Genomic DNA, 21,226 nt, shown 5'->3' on the forward strand with positions numbered 1-21,226 from the left:
ATTGCTCACACTGCCACACTGCACACACACTGCACACTGCACACACCCTTGCTCATTGCTCACACTGACACACTGCACACACTCACTGCACACACACTGCTCATTGCTCACTGCCACACTGCACACACACTGCACACTGCACACACTCACTGCACACACACTGCTCATTGCTCACACTGCCACACTGCACACACACTGCTCATTGCTCACACTGACACACTGCACACACACACTGCTCATTGCTCACTGCCACACTGCACACACACTGCACACTGCACACACACTGCTCATTGCTCACACTGACACACTGCACACACACTGACCACACTCACGCACACTCACACACACTTACGCACACTCACGCACACTTACAGACACTCACACACACTCACACACACACACACACACACACACTTACACACACTTAGACACTCACACACACTCACACACACTTACACACACTTACACACACTTACACACACTTAGACACTCACAGACACACACTCACACACACTCACACACACTTACACACTCACAGACACTCACACACACTCACACACACTTAGACACTCACAGACACTCACAGACACTCACAGACACTCACAGACACTCACAGACACTCACACACACTTACACACTCACAGACACTCACACACACTCACACACACTTACACACACACTCAGACACTTACCCACACTCACACACCCATATACACACACACACTTTCTCTCCCATATATACATACACACACACTCTCTCACTCTACACAGACGGGCCGCGACCAGCACCACCACCCGCTCCCCCCCCTCCTCCCGCGCAGGCAGCGGGAGCACCGGGGACAGCGGTGGGAGAAGAAACCCCCCGCTACAACCTCCATGCAGGCAGCATGGTTCTGAGGTAAGCGGCGACCTGAGGGGACATCCCCACTCCCATCTCCTGCCCCGCGGCCTGTCCCGAGGTGACAGGGGGAAGCGGGGACAGGAGAGACATCCCCGCTCCCATCTCCTGCCCCGCGGCCTGTCCCGAGGTGACAGGGGGAAGCGGGGACAGGAGGGACATCCCCGCTCCCATCTCCTGCCCCGCGGCCTGTCCCGAGGTGACAGGGGGAAGCGGGGACAGGAGAGACATCCCCGCTCCCATCTCCTGCCCCGCGGCCTGTCCCGAGGTGACAGGGGGAAGCGGGGACAGGAGGGACATCCCCGCTCCCATCTCCTGCCCCGCGGCCTGTCCCGAGGTGACAGGGGGAAGCGGGGACAGGAGAGACATCCCCGCTCCCATCTCCTGCCCCGCGGCCTGTCCCGAGGTGACAGGGGGAAGCGGGGACAGGAGAGACATCCCCGCTCCCATCTCCTGCCCCGCGGCCTGTCCCGCGGTGACAGGGGGAAGCGGGGAGCGGAGGGACATGCCCGCTCCCATCTCCTGTCCCGCGGGATGAATATGCGCTAAAGCGCGGCGGCCATTTTTTTTTCTCGCGACCCCGTTAGTAACGCGGTGGTCTCGGGGTGGACCCCGAGACCCGCGTTATAACGGGGTTTAGCTGTATATATATATAAATCATTGATCTGATATTTCTGCCATTACTGGTCATATTATCTGCATTTCATCATCAATTAGAGTGATGGGGGTACCCATGACGGGGCGTACATATCGCCCACTCATTCTCTTTTTCTTTTTCTTCCTTTCTATCACCCCCCCATTATTCCCTACCTACCTCCCCCAGCCCACGCTAAACAGAGACAAAACCCAGCTGAGCCGAAAGGAAAGTCAAGACACTGAGATTACACAAAGCAACTACGCAGATCACAAGAGGAGCTCCGAAGGCAAGTCCCCCTCCATCGTGGGAAAATGGAGGGAAAGGTAAGACGCAAACACACGCCAAAACCATAAATGGCTCTTAAAACGACACTTAAATTAATATCCTTAAATGTTAGAGGGTTAAATTCAACCATCAAAAGAAAACTTGCCCTCCAAGAGTTCAAAAAAACAAAAGGCGACATACTGTTTTTACAGGAAACGCATTTCAATACTACGACCCCCCCCAAACACCTTCCAGAGGGTTTTCCCACAGGCGTACTATGCGTCATGCCCCACAAAAAAAAGAGGGGTAGCGGTCTTATTTAAGCATACGGTCAAATTCTTGTTAAAACAAGAGAATGCTGACCCAGAAGGGAGATACATTATCCTCCAAGGTACCCTGTCGGGAGTGGATGTCACTCTTGTTAACATCTATGCCCCAAACGAAGGCCAACCCAAATTCTTAAGAGATCTATGTGACCTTATCAACCCCCAAACTCGAACTACATTGTTATTAGCAGGAGATTTAAACATGATAGCAATGCCGGAACTAGATAGAACAAACCCCTCAGGGACTCCACATCCCCGTGTCACGGAAAGAATGCCAGAGAATTTAGACAGATAATGAAGGAGTTCTCCCTGACAGACATTTGGAGGGCCCGGCACCAGGGGCAGCGGGACTACTCCTATTTCTCCCCCCCACACCAAACCTACTCAAGGATTGATTATTTTCTGGTACTAAAGACATCTTCCAGGCAGCCTCCCAGTCAGACATAGGATCAATATCTTGGTCGGATCACGCCCCGGTCTCGCTGACACTCTCCCTCCCCTTCTATAGAACTAACCAATATAATTGGAAACTGAATGATTCCCTGTTAAATCAAGTAGATGTAGAAATAGAGATTAAACAAAAACTCAGAGAATACTTCACGCTGAATAAGGGCTCTGTAGAGTCACCAGCAATGTTATGGGAAGCCCATAAGGCGACAATCAGAGGGAATATCATCTCCATAGCATCACATAAGAAAAAAATAAAGCAAAAACTCTATAATGAGCTAGTGGAGAAAAGTCCAACTTTTGGAGCAGAAACATAAAACTAATCCCTCGAAAAAACTATTCAAATTGCTAGACAAAACTAGATCTGAACTTAAGCAGACCCAAATGGATGAAGTGGAGAGGGCGTTACGGTGGACCAAACAAAAATATTATGATAAAGGTAATAAAGCCGACCGATTACTCGCCTCCAAATTGCGCGGTATGAGAGCTAAATCCCAAATAACAGCTATTTTGACAAAATCAGGTACGAAGACACATTGTGAGACGCAAATAGCGAACAAATTTTCGGACTATTATAACAAATTATATAACCTAAATTTTCCCAAAAATAAATCATCAGATGCAGAGGCTATCTATACATACTTGGAAGCGTGTAAACTTCCGACACTTTCGGAAAGTAACCTCTCAGACCTAAATAAAGAAATCTCCCTAGAAGAATTGATAGATGCAATTGCCCAATTAAAACCCAACAAAAACGCCAGGCCCAGATGGATTCTCCAATCAATACTACAAAAAATTTAAGGCGGTCCTGGCCCCGTATCTACTCGATATGTTTAATGCGTTTCTGGAAGGAACAGTCATCCCACCATTTATGTCTAAAGCTAATTTAGCAATCATACCAAAGGAAGGGAGAGACCCACTACAGTGTGGTAACTATCGCCCCATAGCTCTCCTTAATTCGGATCTAAAACTGTTCAGCAAAATTCTGGCAAATAGACTGACCCCCATACTCCCAAGCCTGATACATATAGATCAAGTCGGGTTTATTTCCGGCAGACAGGCCTCAGACAATACTAGAAAAATTATAGATATAATCGACCATGTACATCTCTCATCCACAAAGGCCATCCTGTTGAGCTTGGATGCGGAAAAAGCATTCGACAGGATTAGGTGGGACTTCCTAGACCAAACCCTACTTAAATATGGATTTCAGGGCCCATATCTAGAAGGTGTAAGAGCCCTATACAGATCTCCCACGGCTATAGTGAAACTCCCAGGAGGAGACTCAAACCCTATAAACATAAAGAATGGTACTCGACAGGGATGTCCCTTGTCTCCGCTTCTGTTTGCTCTCTCTATTGAACCCTTGGCAGCAACAATTAGAGACGAAAAAAACATAAATGGAATTGTAATAGGAGAGACAAACTACAAAATATCCCTATTTGCCGACGACATTATCCTAACTCTCGCCAACCCCTTGATTTCACTCCCGAACTTACATTCACAACTAGATAAATTTAGCAAAATATCGGGTTATAAAATCAACATGGATAAGTCGGAAGCATTGAACCTAACCCTATCGGATTCTGAAGTCAAATTATTACAAGCAAATTTTAAATATAAGTGGAACTCCACAAAGATCAAATACTTAGGAATCCAAATAACAAGGGAGTATAATACGCTATACAAACATAACTATCCACCATTATTTGAGAGGCTAAAAAAGGACCTTCAGAGCTGGAACGAATACCAGATATCTTGGTTAGGAAGAATAGCCACGATCAAAATGAATATCCTACCAAGGCTCCTGTATTATGTCCAGACTCTTCCTATAGATATTCCAATGCTGGAGCTTAAAAACATACAAAACAGAATTTTCCAATTTATCTGGCAAAATAAAAGACCCAGGGTAGCTAGATCTATTATGCTAGCCCCAAAAGATTGCGGAGGCTTGGCAGTCCCGGATATCATTAAATACTATTTGGCGGCCCAACTCAAACAAGCAATAATTTGGAACAATGATCCAGCCACCAGTTGCTGGGTGGGACTTGAGTCTACCTATACAAGACCTCTCTCTCTCCCGGCTGCTATGTGGACCGAGAGGGGAGGAGAGACCTTCTTGGAAACATTAAAACTGGGAGCAATGAAATGTACATGGCGGATATGGTCTAGAAATAAAAATAAATATGGTCTGACAGCCAGTCCAACACTACTAACCCCTATATTCCATAACCCTGAATTCTCCCCAGGCTGGCTCCCACAGAAACTCAATACATTTAAGACGTTAAAGCTGATGGTAGCTGACGACTTTGTAGATAACGGTATAATTCTACCACTCCAGGCGCTGGAGAAGAAACACAAAATCATAAATATACCAGTGTTTGGTTACCTCCAAATTAAGCATTACCTGCAATCAGTCTCCAAAGATTCGGCATTCAAAGATTTAACAAATTTTGAAAGACTGTGTAGGAAAGGATATTACTGTAAAGGGCTGATTTCGGAGATATATCTGGGCCTGGCGCGATCAGCGGGTTGTTCCCAACATAGCTATATGATCAAATGGGCAGAAGATTTGAATACAGAGATCGATAGAGAAGACAGGGAGGACATTTGGGAGGTAGCTGCAAAAACGTCAATCTGTACCACTATCAAATGGAATATTTATAAAATTCTATTTCATTGGTACCTAACCCCGAGCAGGCTGGCTAAGCTCTTCCCCGGGTTCCCGGATTTGTGCTGGAGGGGATGCGGGCAAAAAGGAGATATGGTTCATATTTGGTGGAGTTGCCCAAAAATTCAGGTATTCTGGGTCATGATACAAAGATTGATCAGAGAGTACTTGGGGGTGGAGGTTGAGGTGGAACCGCTGACCATGGTGCTGGCCAAACCAATAGATGAATTAGGAACGGCAGAAAGTAAGATGATCACTCATGTAATGACAGCTGCCCGCTGTGTTATTGCGGCTGCCTGGAAAAAGGTAAATGCGCCTTCTAGGCAGACTGTCTTACGGAGACTAAGGGAAATAAAGATGATGGAGCTCCTCACAGCACAGTTGAACCAGAAAACTGACAAATTTCACAAAATTTGGGAAATATGGCCAGGAAACTAGGGACCCCATATAAATAAATACAGAAATACCAGACAAATGGGCTCGTCCTACCCCCCCCCCCCTTCCACCCCTCCCCCCCTTCTTTTTCTTCTTTTCTACGTTCTTCTCTTTCCTTTGTTAAGCTCATGAGAGACGCGTGTTATATCAATTATTTTATTTCAGATGACGAACTGTTAATGCTCTTTGTTGTATGGACAAGTGACACTGTTAAAACATCATATGTATTCCAAGACTATATATTTGTTATGTCTCTCTAAAACAATAAAAATAAATTGAAACAAAAAAAATTGGTATATTTTATTTATAGGAGTGTGCGCTCACAATATAGATAAACGAAGTGCGCAATCACAATGAAACCAGAAAATGTACCATTAAAATGCTGCCACAGTGTATGAACTATACACAATAGTACTACATTGGGAGAACCCTGCCGGCAGCTGTGGGCAGACTCGCATCAACACACATTTTTCAGTTTCATATATATATATATGAAACTGAAAAAGGAAAACACAGGCGCAAAGTGATGGTATACTACTAATATATTGATTTGACTAGGGACATTGAGGTGACCATGGATTAGAGTCTAAAGTAGCAGATAAATCAGGCATGTAGGATAGTATAATCCTCTCCTTCCAGCGGCTCGGCGGTCTGCCCTGGCTCCACGTGGGGCGTTGAGTCTCCGTGTGTTGATGCGAGTCTGCCCACAGCTGCCTGCAGGTTTCTCTCAATGTAGTACTAGTGTGTATAGTTCATACACATTATATATATATATATATATATATATATATATATATATATATATATATATATATTTATTATATATATATATATATATATATATATATATATATATATATATATATATATATATATATATATATATATTAAATGGAAATATTACCGTATGTTCATTTGCATGTCTTAGACAGGTCTGCAACCATGTCTTTCACCATTATCACCCAGCACACAGCACTTCCACTGCAGCAAGGGATTCTGGGAAATTACATGCAAATGAGCACACCGTGCCACCTTTTGTCTCAAGCTCATATGAGAGTGATGTGAGGTGCAGGAGGGGGAGAGTGATGTGAGGTGCAGGGGGGGAGAGTGATGTGAGATGCAGGGGGGGAGAGTGATGTGAGGTGCAGGGGGGAGCGTGATGTGAGGTGCAGGGGGGGAGCGTGATGTGAGGTGCAGGGGGGTGGGATGTGTGGTGTGCAGGTGGTATTGTGTGTTTGATGTGGAGGGGGAGTGTTATGTGTAGGGGTGAGGGGGAGAGATGGGGGTACACTGGCGACACACTTTATTCGAGCTTGGCTAGTCCCACGAATTCGGGTATACCCGGGTGTATTGAGGTTTGTGACTGTTTTCTGCCCGAGTGCATTGAGGTATTTTCCAGGCAGGGATTGAAGCATTTTATTCCCGCTGGCTGCAATACTGCACAGTATATATATATATACTGCATTACAATTCATGAATTTATGCCATCTGGTAGACACGCGAAGCATTGCAGCCTATTAAATACTAATCATTACCATTTAACAGATCAGCCGCCCATCAGCCAGGCATGAACCCAGGCTGGGAAGGCAAACGCAACGGGGCTTGTAAGAGGTGAGAAGCGGCGCATTCCAGGTATCTGCCAGGTACATACTGGGTATTTGCTCGAATAAAGTGTGTCGGTGCAGTATGAGAGATCGATGGGGAGTTTCACAAAGGTTGATGATGGGTTTTGGGGGAGATATGAGGATGATGATGATGATGAGAGGTGCTGGAGGAGAGATGATCATGATGATGATGATGATGATTTTACCCGTGCGGCCCAAATCTTTTTTCCTTGGAGCAGTTTGGCCCTTCTCACTGTACAAGTTGTGCAGGCCTGGCATATAGCAAATGGAAATATTACTGTATGTTCATTTGCATGTCTAAGACAGGTCTGCAACCCTGTCTTTCACCATTATCGCCCAGCACACAGCACTTCCACTGCAGCAAGGTATTCTGGGAAATGGCATGCAAATGAGCACACACACATACATACATATATACACAAAAAAAATATGATGCTAGTGATAATCTTCCACGTTCTCTCGTCTCCTTACCCGTTCCAGCAGGCTCATATCTTGGAATTCAGGACTTGTATTTGATAACCGCTGTAGTGTGTGGGTAAGGTCATACGAAGTTGAGAAGTAGAATCCATCCATGCTCAGGGCATGACCGATCATTGCCAGGAAGGCTTTATTAACCTGCAACTAGATAAGCAACTATTATTAGTCTTACACAAATTCATGTACACATTACAGTGTTTATGTTGCTATCACTTACCCTCAGAAATCATGCAGGGCATTGTCCAAAAGGTAATGTTACATTAGCTTTGATTTTTGGTTTTACCAAATGTAAATGTTAAAATCTTGTTTGTAACCTCTGAATCCTTAAATCCAGGGCTGGAAACCAACATTCATTAAAGTAAAAAGTCCCTCCCCCCCCCCCGCCCATCATTCCCACACCAGTCTTCTTACCCCAAAGACCCCCCCCTCTTCATAGCCACACACAGACACTCTTCTCTCCGCCCCCCCCCCCCCCACCACCAATAATAAGGACCGTAACAAGCATTTTTTGTTTCTACAGCAACCATTTACAAAGTCACATCTGCGTTCTCTTATGAAACAGACTGGCACACACCTTTTTGAGTCCTGCCCTATCTCTAGTAGTGCACCAATTTTATCTAGTGACTGCTTGGTCACATGATCTTCCCCATAAACTTTGCATCTTTGGTCCTATTTTGTGCACCGACAGTCCTCGAGTAGAATCTTCACCGGTCGATCACAACAGTACGGATCAATCGGCAACTTTGCAAATTACTTATTATGTGGATTAAATTGATGCACATATTAAAGGGGGAATAAATGTAATTAAAAACATTAACTTGGACTGCTGCTTTAAGCTGCGTTCTGGAAAAAGAGGAAACTGCTTCTTCACACTCACCTAACCCAGATGAATGGACATTTCTATAGGAATCTAAATCAGCTGGTGAAATAACCTGGTTTTGGCAAAGAAGACTTACTGAATGTGTACAAAAATAAAATTGTCCTCTGGTAAAGATTCATGGATAGCATTAAAATTAATTGAATTTGTCTTACAACAGACATTGATACACAGGGATGAATGAATATGCTACATACAGCTGCGGCCGCCTTTATCCTAATGCGGTCGGATTCATGGCGCTCTGATAATCGCGGCCAGATGTGGTATATTTTCTTTTTTCCGGAGCGGTTTGCGGAATGTTAGCGCTCTGATTTTTAGCGCTGCCTGCTATACTGCAATACCGTCTAAAAACACAGGTGGGCGTTGGCGAGCTGTTGTCTTAAAAGTATAATAAGTCTAATGCATTGTGTCTGTGTGTGCGCGCGCAGTATTTGTAAAATGGAGGATTTACAGTATTACAAAAATATAGTGTCGCGTCATCGAATATAAAATTATTACATTTCTATACAGTACTGTACTGTATGAACTGTATTACAGTATTTTGTAATCAGTACTTTTACTTGTTTTCATACTCTTTTTATATTATGCGTTTACCGTATGGTACTGTATGTCTCATTTGAACATTGTTGAAACGCATAGGCGTGTTACAGTATCACATTTTGGCGCATACAGCGCTCTCCCTCTCGACCCCGCACACACACAAGGCTAAAGTACTATTTAAACTTCTTATCTATAGTACAGAACAACTCTTCCAGCCAGATGGCTTTCTGGCTTCAATCATCCCGAGGCTAACAATAGGTGAACCCCGCTACAGCTAAATACTGAATATGTATGGAGGGTAAGGTGCTGTGGGTGATATAGAAAGTTAATAGCAAAGAGGCAAGAACCCAAATGTAGCACTCGAAACCCTCAAGGTAATGTGACAATCTTAAAATAATCTTTAATGTTATACTGATTAAAATAATGGGTTTTAAAATTCAACAAGGACACACATATATTAACCCTAAGTTGAGTGTATATGACACTCCGGGTTCTAAAAAGATGCGAAGAGATGAGGTAGATTAGATCAAATGTTCAGTGAGGGAACTGGTATTCAGTATTCCCTAAGTACAGTTGCTTTGGTAAGAGCAGAGGTGAGGATATGTTGTAAACCTGCCTATATAAAGCAGGTGTTAGCTAAACAAATAGGGATAAAGTACATGTAGAGCTCGTAGTGAATGGAACAGCTGACAGATACCAGGTGACGGTGTGGCTGATTGAGTATGCCTATACACATATTAATGAATGTGCTCAACCGTCTGGTACTGTGCTAGCCATAGATGTAGGTAGGTGTTAAAGGTAAACATGTACGTCCCTGAGTAAAGGTATTACCACTGAATGCTGCCTATGAAGGAAGTATAGCCTAAATAGTTACAGGCTAATAGCATAGATTAATGTCAGTGGATAAAGTGACTAATAAATACCCAATGACGGTGTGGCTGTGTGTATGCCTATGCACATATTCATGAATGTGCTTCACCGTCCAGGATAATACTGCCACTATGAAAACCTAGTTAGTAATAAACAAACAAACATGCCCCTCTCCAATGGTCTCCGAGTGAACTGACAAACTCTAGTCCAGTATGAGAGGGTATACACGCGTGCGGTCTGGCAGCTGCTAGGAGGCTGCCACGTCAATACTGACCATGCGCGTGCACGTGACGGGTGCCGACTCGCGCGTTTCGCGAAAGAAACGCTTTCTCAAGGCTTTGGTATGAGAGGGAAGTCCCATATGCTCACGAGTGTTTCTATTGGTTACCTAGCTCACCCTAAAAGCCTACCCATAAAGTGCTGATGTACATACACATATATAGCACTATTGAGTAAAAAATGAGAGGCCCTAGGACATATAGAGATAATAGCACAAGGAAATGCACCAGTGATGTGAAATGATGATCTACTGATGCACATGTTGCTCAGGATGTGTGCTAAAGTGCACACTGTCTGATAGTGTAGTGCTACAGTATGTGTGGGGTCATAGTTAGAATTTTGTGACCCCAGAAGCAAAGGTATTAACTATGCTTATGTATATATGGGTGAAAAATAATAATCATAATCAGAGTGAACATATTGATCTACTGTAGAATGTACTCGTAGAATTAAGAGTACATTTAATCAGTCATTAACCTTTACAATTATATGTGTAAAATGAATTTTAATGTCAGATTTTGATTATCCGGACGCGGAGGGAGTTCAGCTGCAGCACCACAAGTCCTGTTTAATTCCCCAAAGACTAGCTTTTTTACCCTTCCACAGAGTAACTCACTGGTTGAGTTAGCTGTGTTTTGTTGTTTTTATATTTTCTACTTAATAAAGACCTTGAATTGACTTTTTGGGCTCAGAACTTCTTTTACCCATTGGGGGGGTGAGAAATCACAATCAGTACCAGTGGACGTTGCCCAGCTGGGGACTACAGGAGGAGCAACAAAAGATACCATTTCCAAGTGTGCACTCACACTTGGCCGTGTGAGTAGTAACACTTTAATTTTGTCTCTACCTGACACTGAGGTGTGGCCTTTTGACTTTTGATTTTAGAGCCTTAACTCAATATTAAGAAGTGGAACTGCCCCTAGAGACCAAGATACCATCCCTTAGAGCGCACGCACACATGCCCGTGTGAGTGTTATATTTCAACTATATTTATCCCTACCCTGATTCCATTCCTGATAGTATCACAGATTGCTTACATATTCTGTTTGTATGTATTTATTCTGAGGGTGAGACCCCACCAAAGAAGAAGGAGAAGAAGAACGCAGACGCAAAGCGGCGAAAGAATCTAGAAGACAGAAAAGAGAAGAAAGAAAAAAGAAAAAGAAGTCCAAAAGATACCTTGATGTGACAGCATTTGCACAAGGCTGTGTGAGTGTTAAAAATATTTTACACCTACAAAACCCTTCACATTACCTCAGAGCATTATACACCCTATTCAGGTTATACACCAGCATTCCACCAGTGCTCCCCCATCCCCCCTTTTTTCTTGTCAGATTTTGATTAGCCCCTATTAATCAGCATGACAATATTAAAGTATGTGTTCAGCATTGTGCTGCTGATTAATACATATAACAATATATATATATATATATATATATATATATATATATATATATATATAAAATATATTAGGAAGCTGAAACAGTAAGAATGAATCAAAAATGGAAAGCAAGTAACGGGGTATTGGGAGAGGCTAAGCGAAACATAACTTCTTAAATAAATTGTGTAAATAGAAACCCTTCATTTAGGCCCTTAGGTGATGACGTTTGAAGTGTATATATCCACTTAGCCTCTTTCTGCAGTAAAGCAGTATCCCAGTCCCCATGTCTTTGATCCATAGAGAACTGATCCATACCAATGAACTTAATGATGTTGTGGTCGCCTTGGTGAACATAATTAACATGTCTCGCTAGAGGTTTGTCTGTCTTATTTCTTATGGTGCCAATATGTTCAAGCACCCTTATCTTGAGGGGACGTCTTGTCTTTCCCACATATATCTTACCACATTCACAAATTGCTTGGTAAATTACGCCAGAACTTTGGCAATTAATGACCTTGCGAATGTTGTAGGTTTTGCTGCCATTCCAGTTAGAGAATTCCTTGGTGGTCTGCATGTAGTTGCATGCCTTGCATCTCCCACACTTATATGACCCCTGTGGTTTTGGGGGGAGACAATCTACCTCATCTGTTCGCATCTTTTTAGAACCCGGAGTGTCATATACACTCAATTTAGGGTTAATATAGGTGTGTCCTTGTTGAATTTTAAAACCCATTATTTTAAATCAGTATAACATTAAAGATTATTTTAAGATTGTCACATTACCTTGAGGGTTTCGAGTGCTACATTTGGGTTCTTGCCTCTTTGCTATTTACCTTCAATCATCCCGAACCTGTCATCACATTCCTGCGTGTATAACGTACAGAGCCTGGTGTCACATTTCAGCGCCTGCGTGTAATCCTCTTTGGGAAGGGACCTGCAGTAGTTGATGATTAATGCGCGTGTGTATAACTTCACAATCATGTGGAAGTTCAAGTCTTTTTTTGGTTGTTTTTGTTTCATTTCCAGACGTGTGCCTGCATAAAAATTATTTTTATTCTGATATTCTATCGGCACTGTAGCTTTTTAATGCGACACTGGTCATTTACATGCTTTATGTGATTTTTATTGATTTGGGGGTGTGGGGATCAAAACATTAATTATGACCTGTTGAAAATACTGTATGTCTATGAACTACAGTAAAGCTAATCATTCATGCAGCTTCACCCCCCCCCCCCCGCAGACACACACAAGGCTCAAGGATTTCAACTTCTTATCGAGACCTCTCACTAACCATTCATTTGCTAATGCTTGGCTTTGTGCTTTTAATTGTCCCGAGCCGAGCCTGGTGTCACATCTCTGCGCCTGCGTGTAATCCTCTTTGGGAAGGGGCCTGCAGTAGTTGATGATTAATGCACATGCGTGTATAACTTCACATTCATTTTCAAATGCTTGGCTAATCCCTTATGCTAATCCATTATGATGCCCCCCCACCCCCCCCCCCCCCAACCCTTTGAGGCTTTGGTAATGGTAATGCATGCGCACTTGTGATAAACCCTTCTCGAATTCAATATGTTAATCTGATTATGTAACCAATGAATAAAAATGTAACCAATTAATAAAAATGTAAGCCTTCTTGAAGAATCCCCCCCACACACATTCACAGTGAATTTAAAGTTCAAGGGAAAAAATGTGAATGTAATGAAATATTTATTTTATTTTATCAGGAATAAAAAATACAAATACTAATTTTCAGTGTTTATCTTCTTTGTACATGTACAGTAGTGTACAGTAGTGTACTGTAGTTCTTCTGTCAGTTGAAATTTGAGGGCTGGTGCATAATCATGGAAGAATGAAAACTACAAATAATCATGAATAATGCCCATTTATAATAATAAAAACAGTAATACAAATTTGTAGTCTCTCTTGTTCGTCATGGCCACATTGCATTCTGTAGTTCATTGAGAGAGAGGGGGGGTCCTGTGTAAATCATGACTGTAGATACACTATACACACAGTTCACACAATTTACACATGATACCCCCGCCCCTCCCCCACCCATCCTTTTATAGTGCAGCCAGCTGTCTCTGAAAAGGAAAGAAAAAATTAGTGCAGGTAAGTGCATATAATTACATTGTGTACAATAAAACTACTCCATATTGGACTACTGTATGCAGTTACTACTGTCGAACTACTGTATACTGGAACTACTATACTGTAAACTACTTTGTAACATGATTGGTAATGCTGATCTCTAATAATTAAAAATTAGTGCAGTAAAGTGCATGCTGTATACTGTAAAACAATATGTGCCATACTTACCTGTATTATACTGTACTTTGTGTGCCTGTACTTACCATACTACAGTACTGTACCATACTACCTTCCTGATGCTTGACCATAACACTATCACAATGGGCAACACAGTCACAATATGGTCAATATATTTATTACATCGTTCCACGGTGAGCACATCATTCCAAAAACTCATTATGCCATTCACCAACTCATCCTTTTTTGAGGGTTTCACCACTTTTCGGATATGGTCCTTCAGCTGATGCCAGACTATTTAGATAGGATTGAAGTCTGGCGATGTGTCATTCGAGGGGGAAAAAAGGAGAATTAGTTAAAGAGATACACAGTAAACAGTGGGAAAAAACGAGACACGGTTACCGTACTTGCTCCGCTGGCGTCTTCACCCAGTTGATACCGCAGGCAAGAATGTGCGCAGTTGATGCGGTGTGCTTCGGATCATTGTCCTGGTAGAAACAGTGACCATCTGGGAACTCACGTGTGATGTATTCCACAATCTCAGGCACTATTTGCTCTTGGAAAAAATCTTTATTCATGATTCCTGTAACAAGAAAAGTGCTCAAAATAATGCACACTATAGTAGTAAAGTACAGTGCTTAAGGCTACAGCATGACTTTGTGCATTATTTTACTGTACCATCAAAGATGACGATGCATCCTAGTCCACGCCTAGAGATGGCACCCCACACATGCATCTTCACTGGATGTTTTGGACGCGGCTTCATAGATATGCGTCCTTTTTTGTGGAATGCAAAGGTAGCAAATCTCTCCAGAGATACAGTAGACGTCAGTAAATATGCAATCCTGAAAAGTTTCGCCACTGTCGATACATGCCTGTGCCTGGACCACTCTCTTTATCTTGTTGACGTCCCTTATCATAGGGTACGCTCTGTAATGACAAGGAATACTTTTATAGGTACAGTATAGTTTATTAAACCACACTTTTCACCTCCTGTACTGTCCAGTACTAACCTCACACGTCCATATTTCCATCCAATTCTACGTCTCATCTTCTTTATGCTGGCCTCTGATACGGTTAGATTGTGATTTTTCTGCAGAGTGTCCTTGACCATTAAGGCACTCTTCTCATCATTCTCTTCACTTATTCTGTCAACCACAACAGTTGTCTCCATACAGTTTAAAGGAAAAACAACAATACGTTACAGTAGGCCACAAGTATACAGGTACATTTATGCTCAGGCGTACAGCATGGCCAAATATAGATATTACTTTAATAGAATAGTTACTGTATAAATATACAGCGATAACAATAAAAATAGATAGATACTGTATAGAATAGAGTTATATAAATATACAGCGATAATAAAAATAGATAGATACTGTATAGAATAGAGTTATATAAATATACAGTGATTACAATAAAAATAGATAGATACTGTATAGAATAGAGTTGTATACAGGTATACAGTATATATTCACAGTATAACAGATATATACAGTACAGTATAACATATAACAGATATAATATTAACTGTACTGTGTGTGTGTGTGTGTGTGTGTGTGTGTGTGTGTGTGTGTGTGTGTGTGTGTGTGTGTGTGTGTGTGTGTGTGTGTGTGTGTGTGTGTGTCAATGTGAGTAAACTGTGTACTGAAATAGGGGGTTATGAGTGCGTGAGTCAATGAGTAATAATGAAGTGAGTCACAATTACTTTACAGTATACAGTAGTACAGTACTTACGCGGTAGTTACCGTTGGTGTCCTCTTGACTTTTTTGGTCTTACCATGGGCATGATAGCTCACGGTTGCTGCTAGTACAACGAGGCCAGAAGTACTTAACCAGCGTTGAATATCCGCAATTCGTTGTCCTCTCTTGTACATCTCCTTTATTCTCATGCTAACATCCTTAGAAATCTTTTTAACAGGCATCGCTGCGTGTAGAAAAAAATACAAGCACAAGAATGTAAATTCGATGTTTAGTCGATGTGCAGTGAATCCACAAAATGGATGGTGTATTTATACGTTAATGACTTACATTAGAGTACGCCCACTTTTAACACCTGTACCTCGTCGCTATGCATAAAAGGTTACACACTTTGCATAACCTCCCACTCGATGATCTGTATCTGAACTTGCCCTTGTCCAGATACTGCATTGTGCCATCTGCTTCCATGGATCAACCCTGATTCTACGGACGCAGGAACACACTCGCTTCTGCTGTGCCTGTCATGCAGAAAAAGCGAAAGGCGGCAGCCGATTCCAAGCCAAAGCCAACGCAAAAAGCTTAGGCTAATAAAGAAAACCTTCTGACGACTCCAAAGGCTACAGGTAAGGCTTTATAAAAGCCTTATAAATGTCAAGTAGAAATTTGATGATGTACACTCAAAGCAAAACAAATGGTCACCTTCTGCATCAGCCCTCGCCGCCGCTGCCGCTTCTCTCCCAGAAAGCCAGAGGACACCTTCTCCATCAGCCCACGCCGCTGCCACTTTTCTCCCGGAAATCCACAAGACACCTCCTCCATCACTCCTCGGCGACGCTGCCGCTTATCTCCAGGGAACCCCCATCTCATCCTCTAATGCACCCACCCAGATGTCCACAGCATCTCATGCACAAGATCCAGCTCATTAGACCGCATGCTGAATGGGTTAAGTGTCGATATCCCTAGGAACTCTATGCTGGGAAAGATAGATCTTTAAGAGACCATGCTAAATATGGATCAACAGATGGCGAAGATGGATAAGCGCATGGAGAAGATAGAGACTGATATAACGGGGATACATAATTTGCTCGGAGTTCATGGCCCTGTATCTCGGATGCCGGAGCAGGAGGGTGGCATGGATGGGATGAATGGGATCTTCAACCTTCCATCACCAAGCACACCCCCTCCATCAGAAGAATGTGTCATGTATGCCGTTGATGAGGATGACATGACAACCCCATCAAGACCACGCCAGGAGACAACACTGACAAGGCAACCAAGACAGGATGAAAGCATCCTCCCAGACAATCTACCCTCGCCCGCCACCACAAGCACACCCTCTGCCAGAATCCAACCCACATACGCTTGCATCGAGACGGTGCCCGACATCATCCTGCGCGAGCTGCCCCAGCCACTCAGGGAGAAGTATAGGTTTGCAAGTGCTGGTATACCCCAGAGGCATGCCATGTTAATTTTCAAGCACCACATGCCCTACCCGGTGTACTGTGGGTGGGCCCAAAATGTAAACTACGAAGGGAATCACGACAAAAAGGCTCTTCCTGAAAATCTAAGAAAGACTTTTGTGGAGGAATTACGGCGCTATTTTTCAATTACCGATCCTTTAATGAAAATCGTGCGAGACACCATTAATGGCATTTTGCGGCATTAAAGGCATCGGCCCTGGAAGGACAATCTGCTGGGGATCGAATTCGCTTCGTGATTGGTCGTCTGTTAAAATGTTGATTCATTTCTGACTTGTTCATTGTTTTAAATTGTATTCTAATATGTTTTTAATTACAGTACACCATTATTTTTTTTAATTGCAGTACTCCACCAATAAAAATAAAGTTTATTGTTGTAGATTATATTCATACGGTCAATGTTTTTACTGTATAGGACAGGTAATAGAGAGGAGTGCTGCACACCTCAAAAGAAAAAACGATACATTGGAGCACCGGTAATTGTAAGAACGACAGCCTGCAGTCAGTCCTGGGTATATGGAAGAAGGAACAGAGGGCACAACGGATTTTAGCAAAAGAAAACTCATTTATTGAGCCAACACACAACGTTTCGACCGTGGAGGTCTTTCTCAAGTGACAATGCCATTGTCACTTGAGAAAGACCTCCACGGTCGAAATGTTGTGTGTTGGCTCAATAAATGAGTTTTCTTTTGCTAAAATCCGTTGTGCCCTCTGTTCCTTCTTCCATTTACTGTATAGGACACCATGAATGTTTTTTTACTTACTGCACCCGCCAATAAAATAAATTGCTGCTTTTTTTAAATATACCTGTATGTTTTTAATTACAGTACGCCATTAATGTTTTTTTTAACATACTGCGCATTACAGTACATCAAAACATTATTAAAACACATTATCGGTATTTGTATTCTTATTACAGTAGAACACACATACTGTACTGTAATACATGTACAGAATAAATGCATACTTTTTATTTTTGGGGTTTATTATACAGTACAGTATGTAAAAAAGTATGATAAAGCTCAGTTATTCTATCCTAATCAATAAAAATGGCACTGATTCAGATTCAGCAGTGTGCAAGCATCGTTACAAAAAGCGATATTATCCATCGAAATCCCTCTATTTGCCGTTCTCAGCCTTATGACAAAGTTTTTTTTCTGAGGAAGAAAAATAAATACTGTAAATACTGTAATGGTTAGTTCAAACTAGTCAGTCCCCTAAAGAAGTTCCCACAGTCAGTCCCCTCGGTCAGTCCCAACAATTATTTTCTCGAGGGCGTCTCTTGTTCACAGAGTATACGCATACGCCTAGATGTGATGAGACGCATATGCGTTTCAACAAGGTTCCAATGCGCATGCGCCCAACTGTAGAAGCTGCTCAGCGAATGATATTGCTGGACTACATTTTGGCGAATTGTGACTAAAAGAACTAAATAACCATAAGCAAAGCGATTTATTACAGGAGAATCGCTTTACTGTGCATTGATATTGATATGGTAAAAAAATTATTACATACGGCAGCTGTACCCACCATAGACTTTGCCATTCGGTTGGCGCCAAGCCACTGCCAGTCCCGTAGTCTTGATTATACATAATTTGATTTTATGTCTAAAGCACTTATTCCCATGATCTGTTATTTATATTATCTGTTATTTATTTGATAACAATGTGTATTACTACTGTGAAGCGCTATGTACATTAATGGCGCTATATAAATAAAGACATACAATACATACAATACACGTAGTTGACAGGTGACAGCTGGCCTACTAGACCTGTAGTTGACAGCTGATGAAGCTGGAAATCACTTTGGTACATGCAAGCTTGCTGGTATCTGTACGTGAAATCCTGCTCAGGCTGCAGGTATCCAGGCGGGGGCTTATAGCAAGGGTTGCCGGTCAGCAGGTTTTCACAGACGGTCGGACCGTTATTGGAAGCCGGTGCATTGCTTGCCTGGGACTGACTATTCTTAGTTGGTTTTACCATGATCTTTCGCCTTTTGAACTCTCCATGATAAAAGATACTGGAAAATTCAGGGGCAACACACCAATACCCTCCTCCTATAACTCCGGATGCATGAGCAATACGAAAAAAACGTGGATTGATACATAACTTTTTCCTTATCGCTCGTTTCCACCCCAGAGCATCTGGTGAAAATTTGTAAAAGTCATAATTTTTGATAAAATATTGATAAATTTGACAAACTGTGGCCATCTTATCATCTGCTGAACTAATTGCTGACCATATTAAATAAGCGTACGTTACTGTGTGTTTGTGTGTGTTTGTGTGTGTTTGTGTGTGTTTGTGTGTGTTGTGTGTGTTGTGTGTGTTGTGTGTGTTGTGTGTGTTGTGTGTGTTGTGTGTGTTGTGTGTGTTGTGTGTGTTGTGTGTGTGTTAGTGTGCACATACAAAAATATAATTTAAAGTCTCTCTTTATATAAGAATTCTGCTTGGAACTCTTCAATACAACCTTCTGCAAAGGTTGGAGGAGATTTTAAACTAGGATGGAGGGGGAGGGGATTGAAACAGATAATGAACTAAATGGAATAGATGAGGATACAAGGTGGTATGGAGGTACTGCTGCGGCCAAGTTTATTCGAGCATTTGCCCGTTCTTGGCCGCAGCAGTAGCCTGGCGCGCGCCCGAGTGTGACGGGCGCGCGCCGAAGCAGCGGAAGAGCGCCCTCCGATCGGGGCGCTCTCCCTACCGCTACCGGGTCCGCCGGGTCCCCCGGAACCCCCTGCCGCCGTCCCGCAGATCGCGGGACACCAGGGCTCCCTCGGGGAGCCCTGGACGCGCGTGCAGGGGGCGCAGGCTCCCGAAGACGCGTGACCGCGCCGAGGGGCAGCCACAAGCAAGCCGGGAAATATCCCGGCTTGCGGTACCGGCCACACTTTAATAAAGTGTGTCGGTAGTGTAGAATGGGTGCAAGTGCAAGTTTGACAAGCAGTGAGACACCCATAGTAAATACAGATAATACTAGAAAACTTCTAAAGACTAAACCAAGTGGGAGCAGAAAGGAAGAAGCAGATAAGATAATAGTACAGGCTGAAAAAAAAATTAAATGCATGCTTGCTAATGCAAGAAGCCCGACAGATAAAATGGGGGAGCTTGAATTAATAGCTGCAAGGAAGCAGTATGATATCATAGGCATTACTGAAACATGGTGGGATGAAACTCATGACTGGACAGTTCATTTAGAGGGTTATTCTCATTTTCGGAAGGATCGAACAAATAGAAGGGGAGGTGGAGTATGTTTATATGTTAAGCCGGATCTAAAACCTATTATAAGGGATGATGTCTATGAAGGGAATTAAGAAAATGTAGAGACTTTGTGGATTAGCAGTGGAGGTAAAAGTATAAAGAAAATGTTTGTGGGAATATGCTATAAACCACCAAATATCTGTGAGATTGAGGAAGCTAAAATACTTTTGCAAATGGAGAAGGCATCAAAACTGGGTCATGTTTGCATAATGGGGGATTTTAATTATCCAGACATAGACTGGGGCAATGAGATTAGCGTTACAACAAAAAGGAAACAGGTTTTTGGGGGTGCTTAAAGACAATTATTTGACTCAAATTATTGAGGAACCAACCAGGAGAGGGGCAGGTCTGGATTTGGTCATATCAAACAATGTAGAAGTAATAACAAATATTCAAGTCCTGGAACATTTGGGTAACAGTGATCATAACATGGTCTCATTTGAAATAAATGATCAAAAAACAGATTACTTGGGTTCAACAAAGACTTTAAAAACTTTAGAAAGGCAGATTTTAATAAACTGAGGTCTAATCTAGTAGTAATACAATGGGATGATGTTTTTGCAGGCAAAAATGTAGAAGATAAATGGGCAGTCTTTAAAACACTGTTAGAAAAGCACACATATCAGTGTATACCCTTGGGTAATAAGTAAAAAAGAAATAAGTCAAAACCAATGTGGCTATATAAACAGGTAGGGAAGGAAATGGACAAGAAGAGGAAGGCGTTTAGATTCTTTAAGTCAGAAGGGACAGAGACATCGTATCAGAATTATAAGGAATGTAACAAAA

General features: G+C 42.5%; 1 protein-coding gene across 6 annotated transcripts in view; it reads right to left on the reverse strand.

Annotated features, from left to right (window-relative positions):
- The window catches only part of SACM1L (SAC1 like phosphatidylinositide phosphatase), a 423,363-nt gene that overhangs the window by 277,363 nt on the left and 124,774 nt on the right, over window positions 1-21,226 (reverse strand). For 5 of the 6 annotated variants that reach the window (XR_012799181.1, XM_075586286.1, XM_075586285.1 and 2 more), the window contains one exon: window positions 7,775-7,924. The exons of the other annotated variant lie outside the window; for it this stretch is intronic. Coding sequence is in view for 4 of the 5 variants with exons in the window: in XM_075586286.1 (XP_075442401.1) it covers window positions 7,775-7,924 (150 nt within the window). In the remaining variant the exon portion in view is untranslated. The remainder of the gene's footprint in view (window positions 1-7,774; window positions 7,925-21,226) is intronic. 6 annotated transcript variants of the gene reach the window in all.

Source organism: Ascaphus truei, chromosome 2, assembly GCF_040206685.1.
Source record: "Ascaphus truei isolate aAscTru1 chromosome 2, aAscTru1.hap1, whole genome shotgun sequence".
Lineage (NCBI taxonomy): Eukaryota > Metazoa > Chordata > Amphibia > Anura > Ascaphidae > Ascaphus > Ascaphus truei.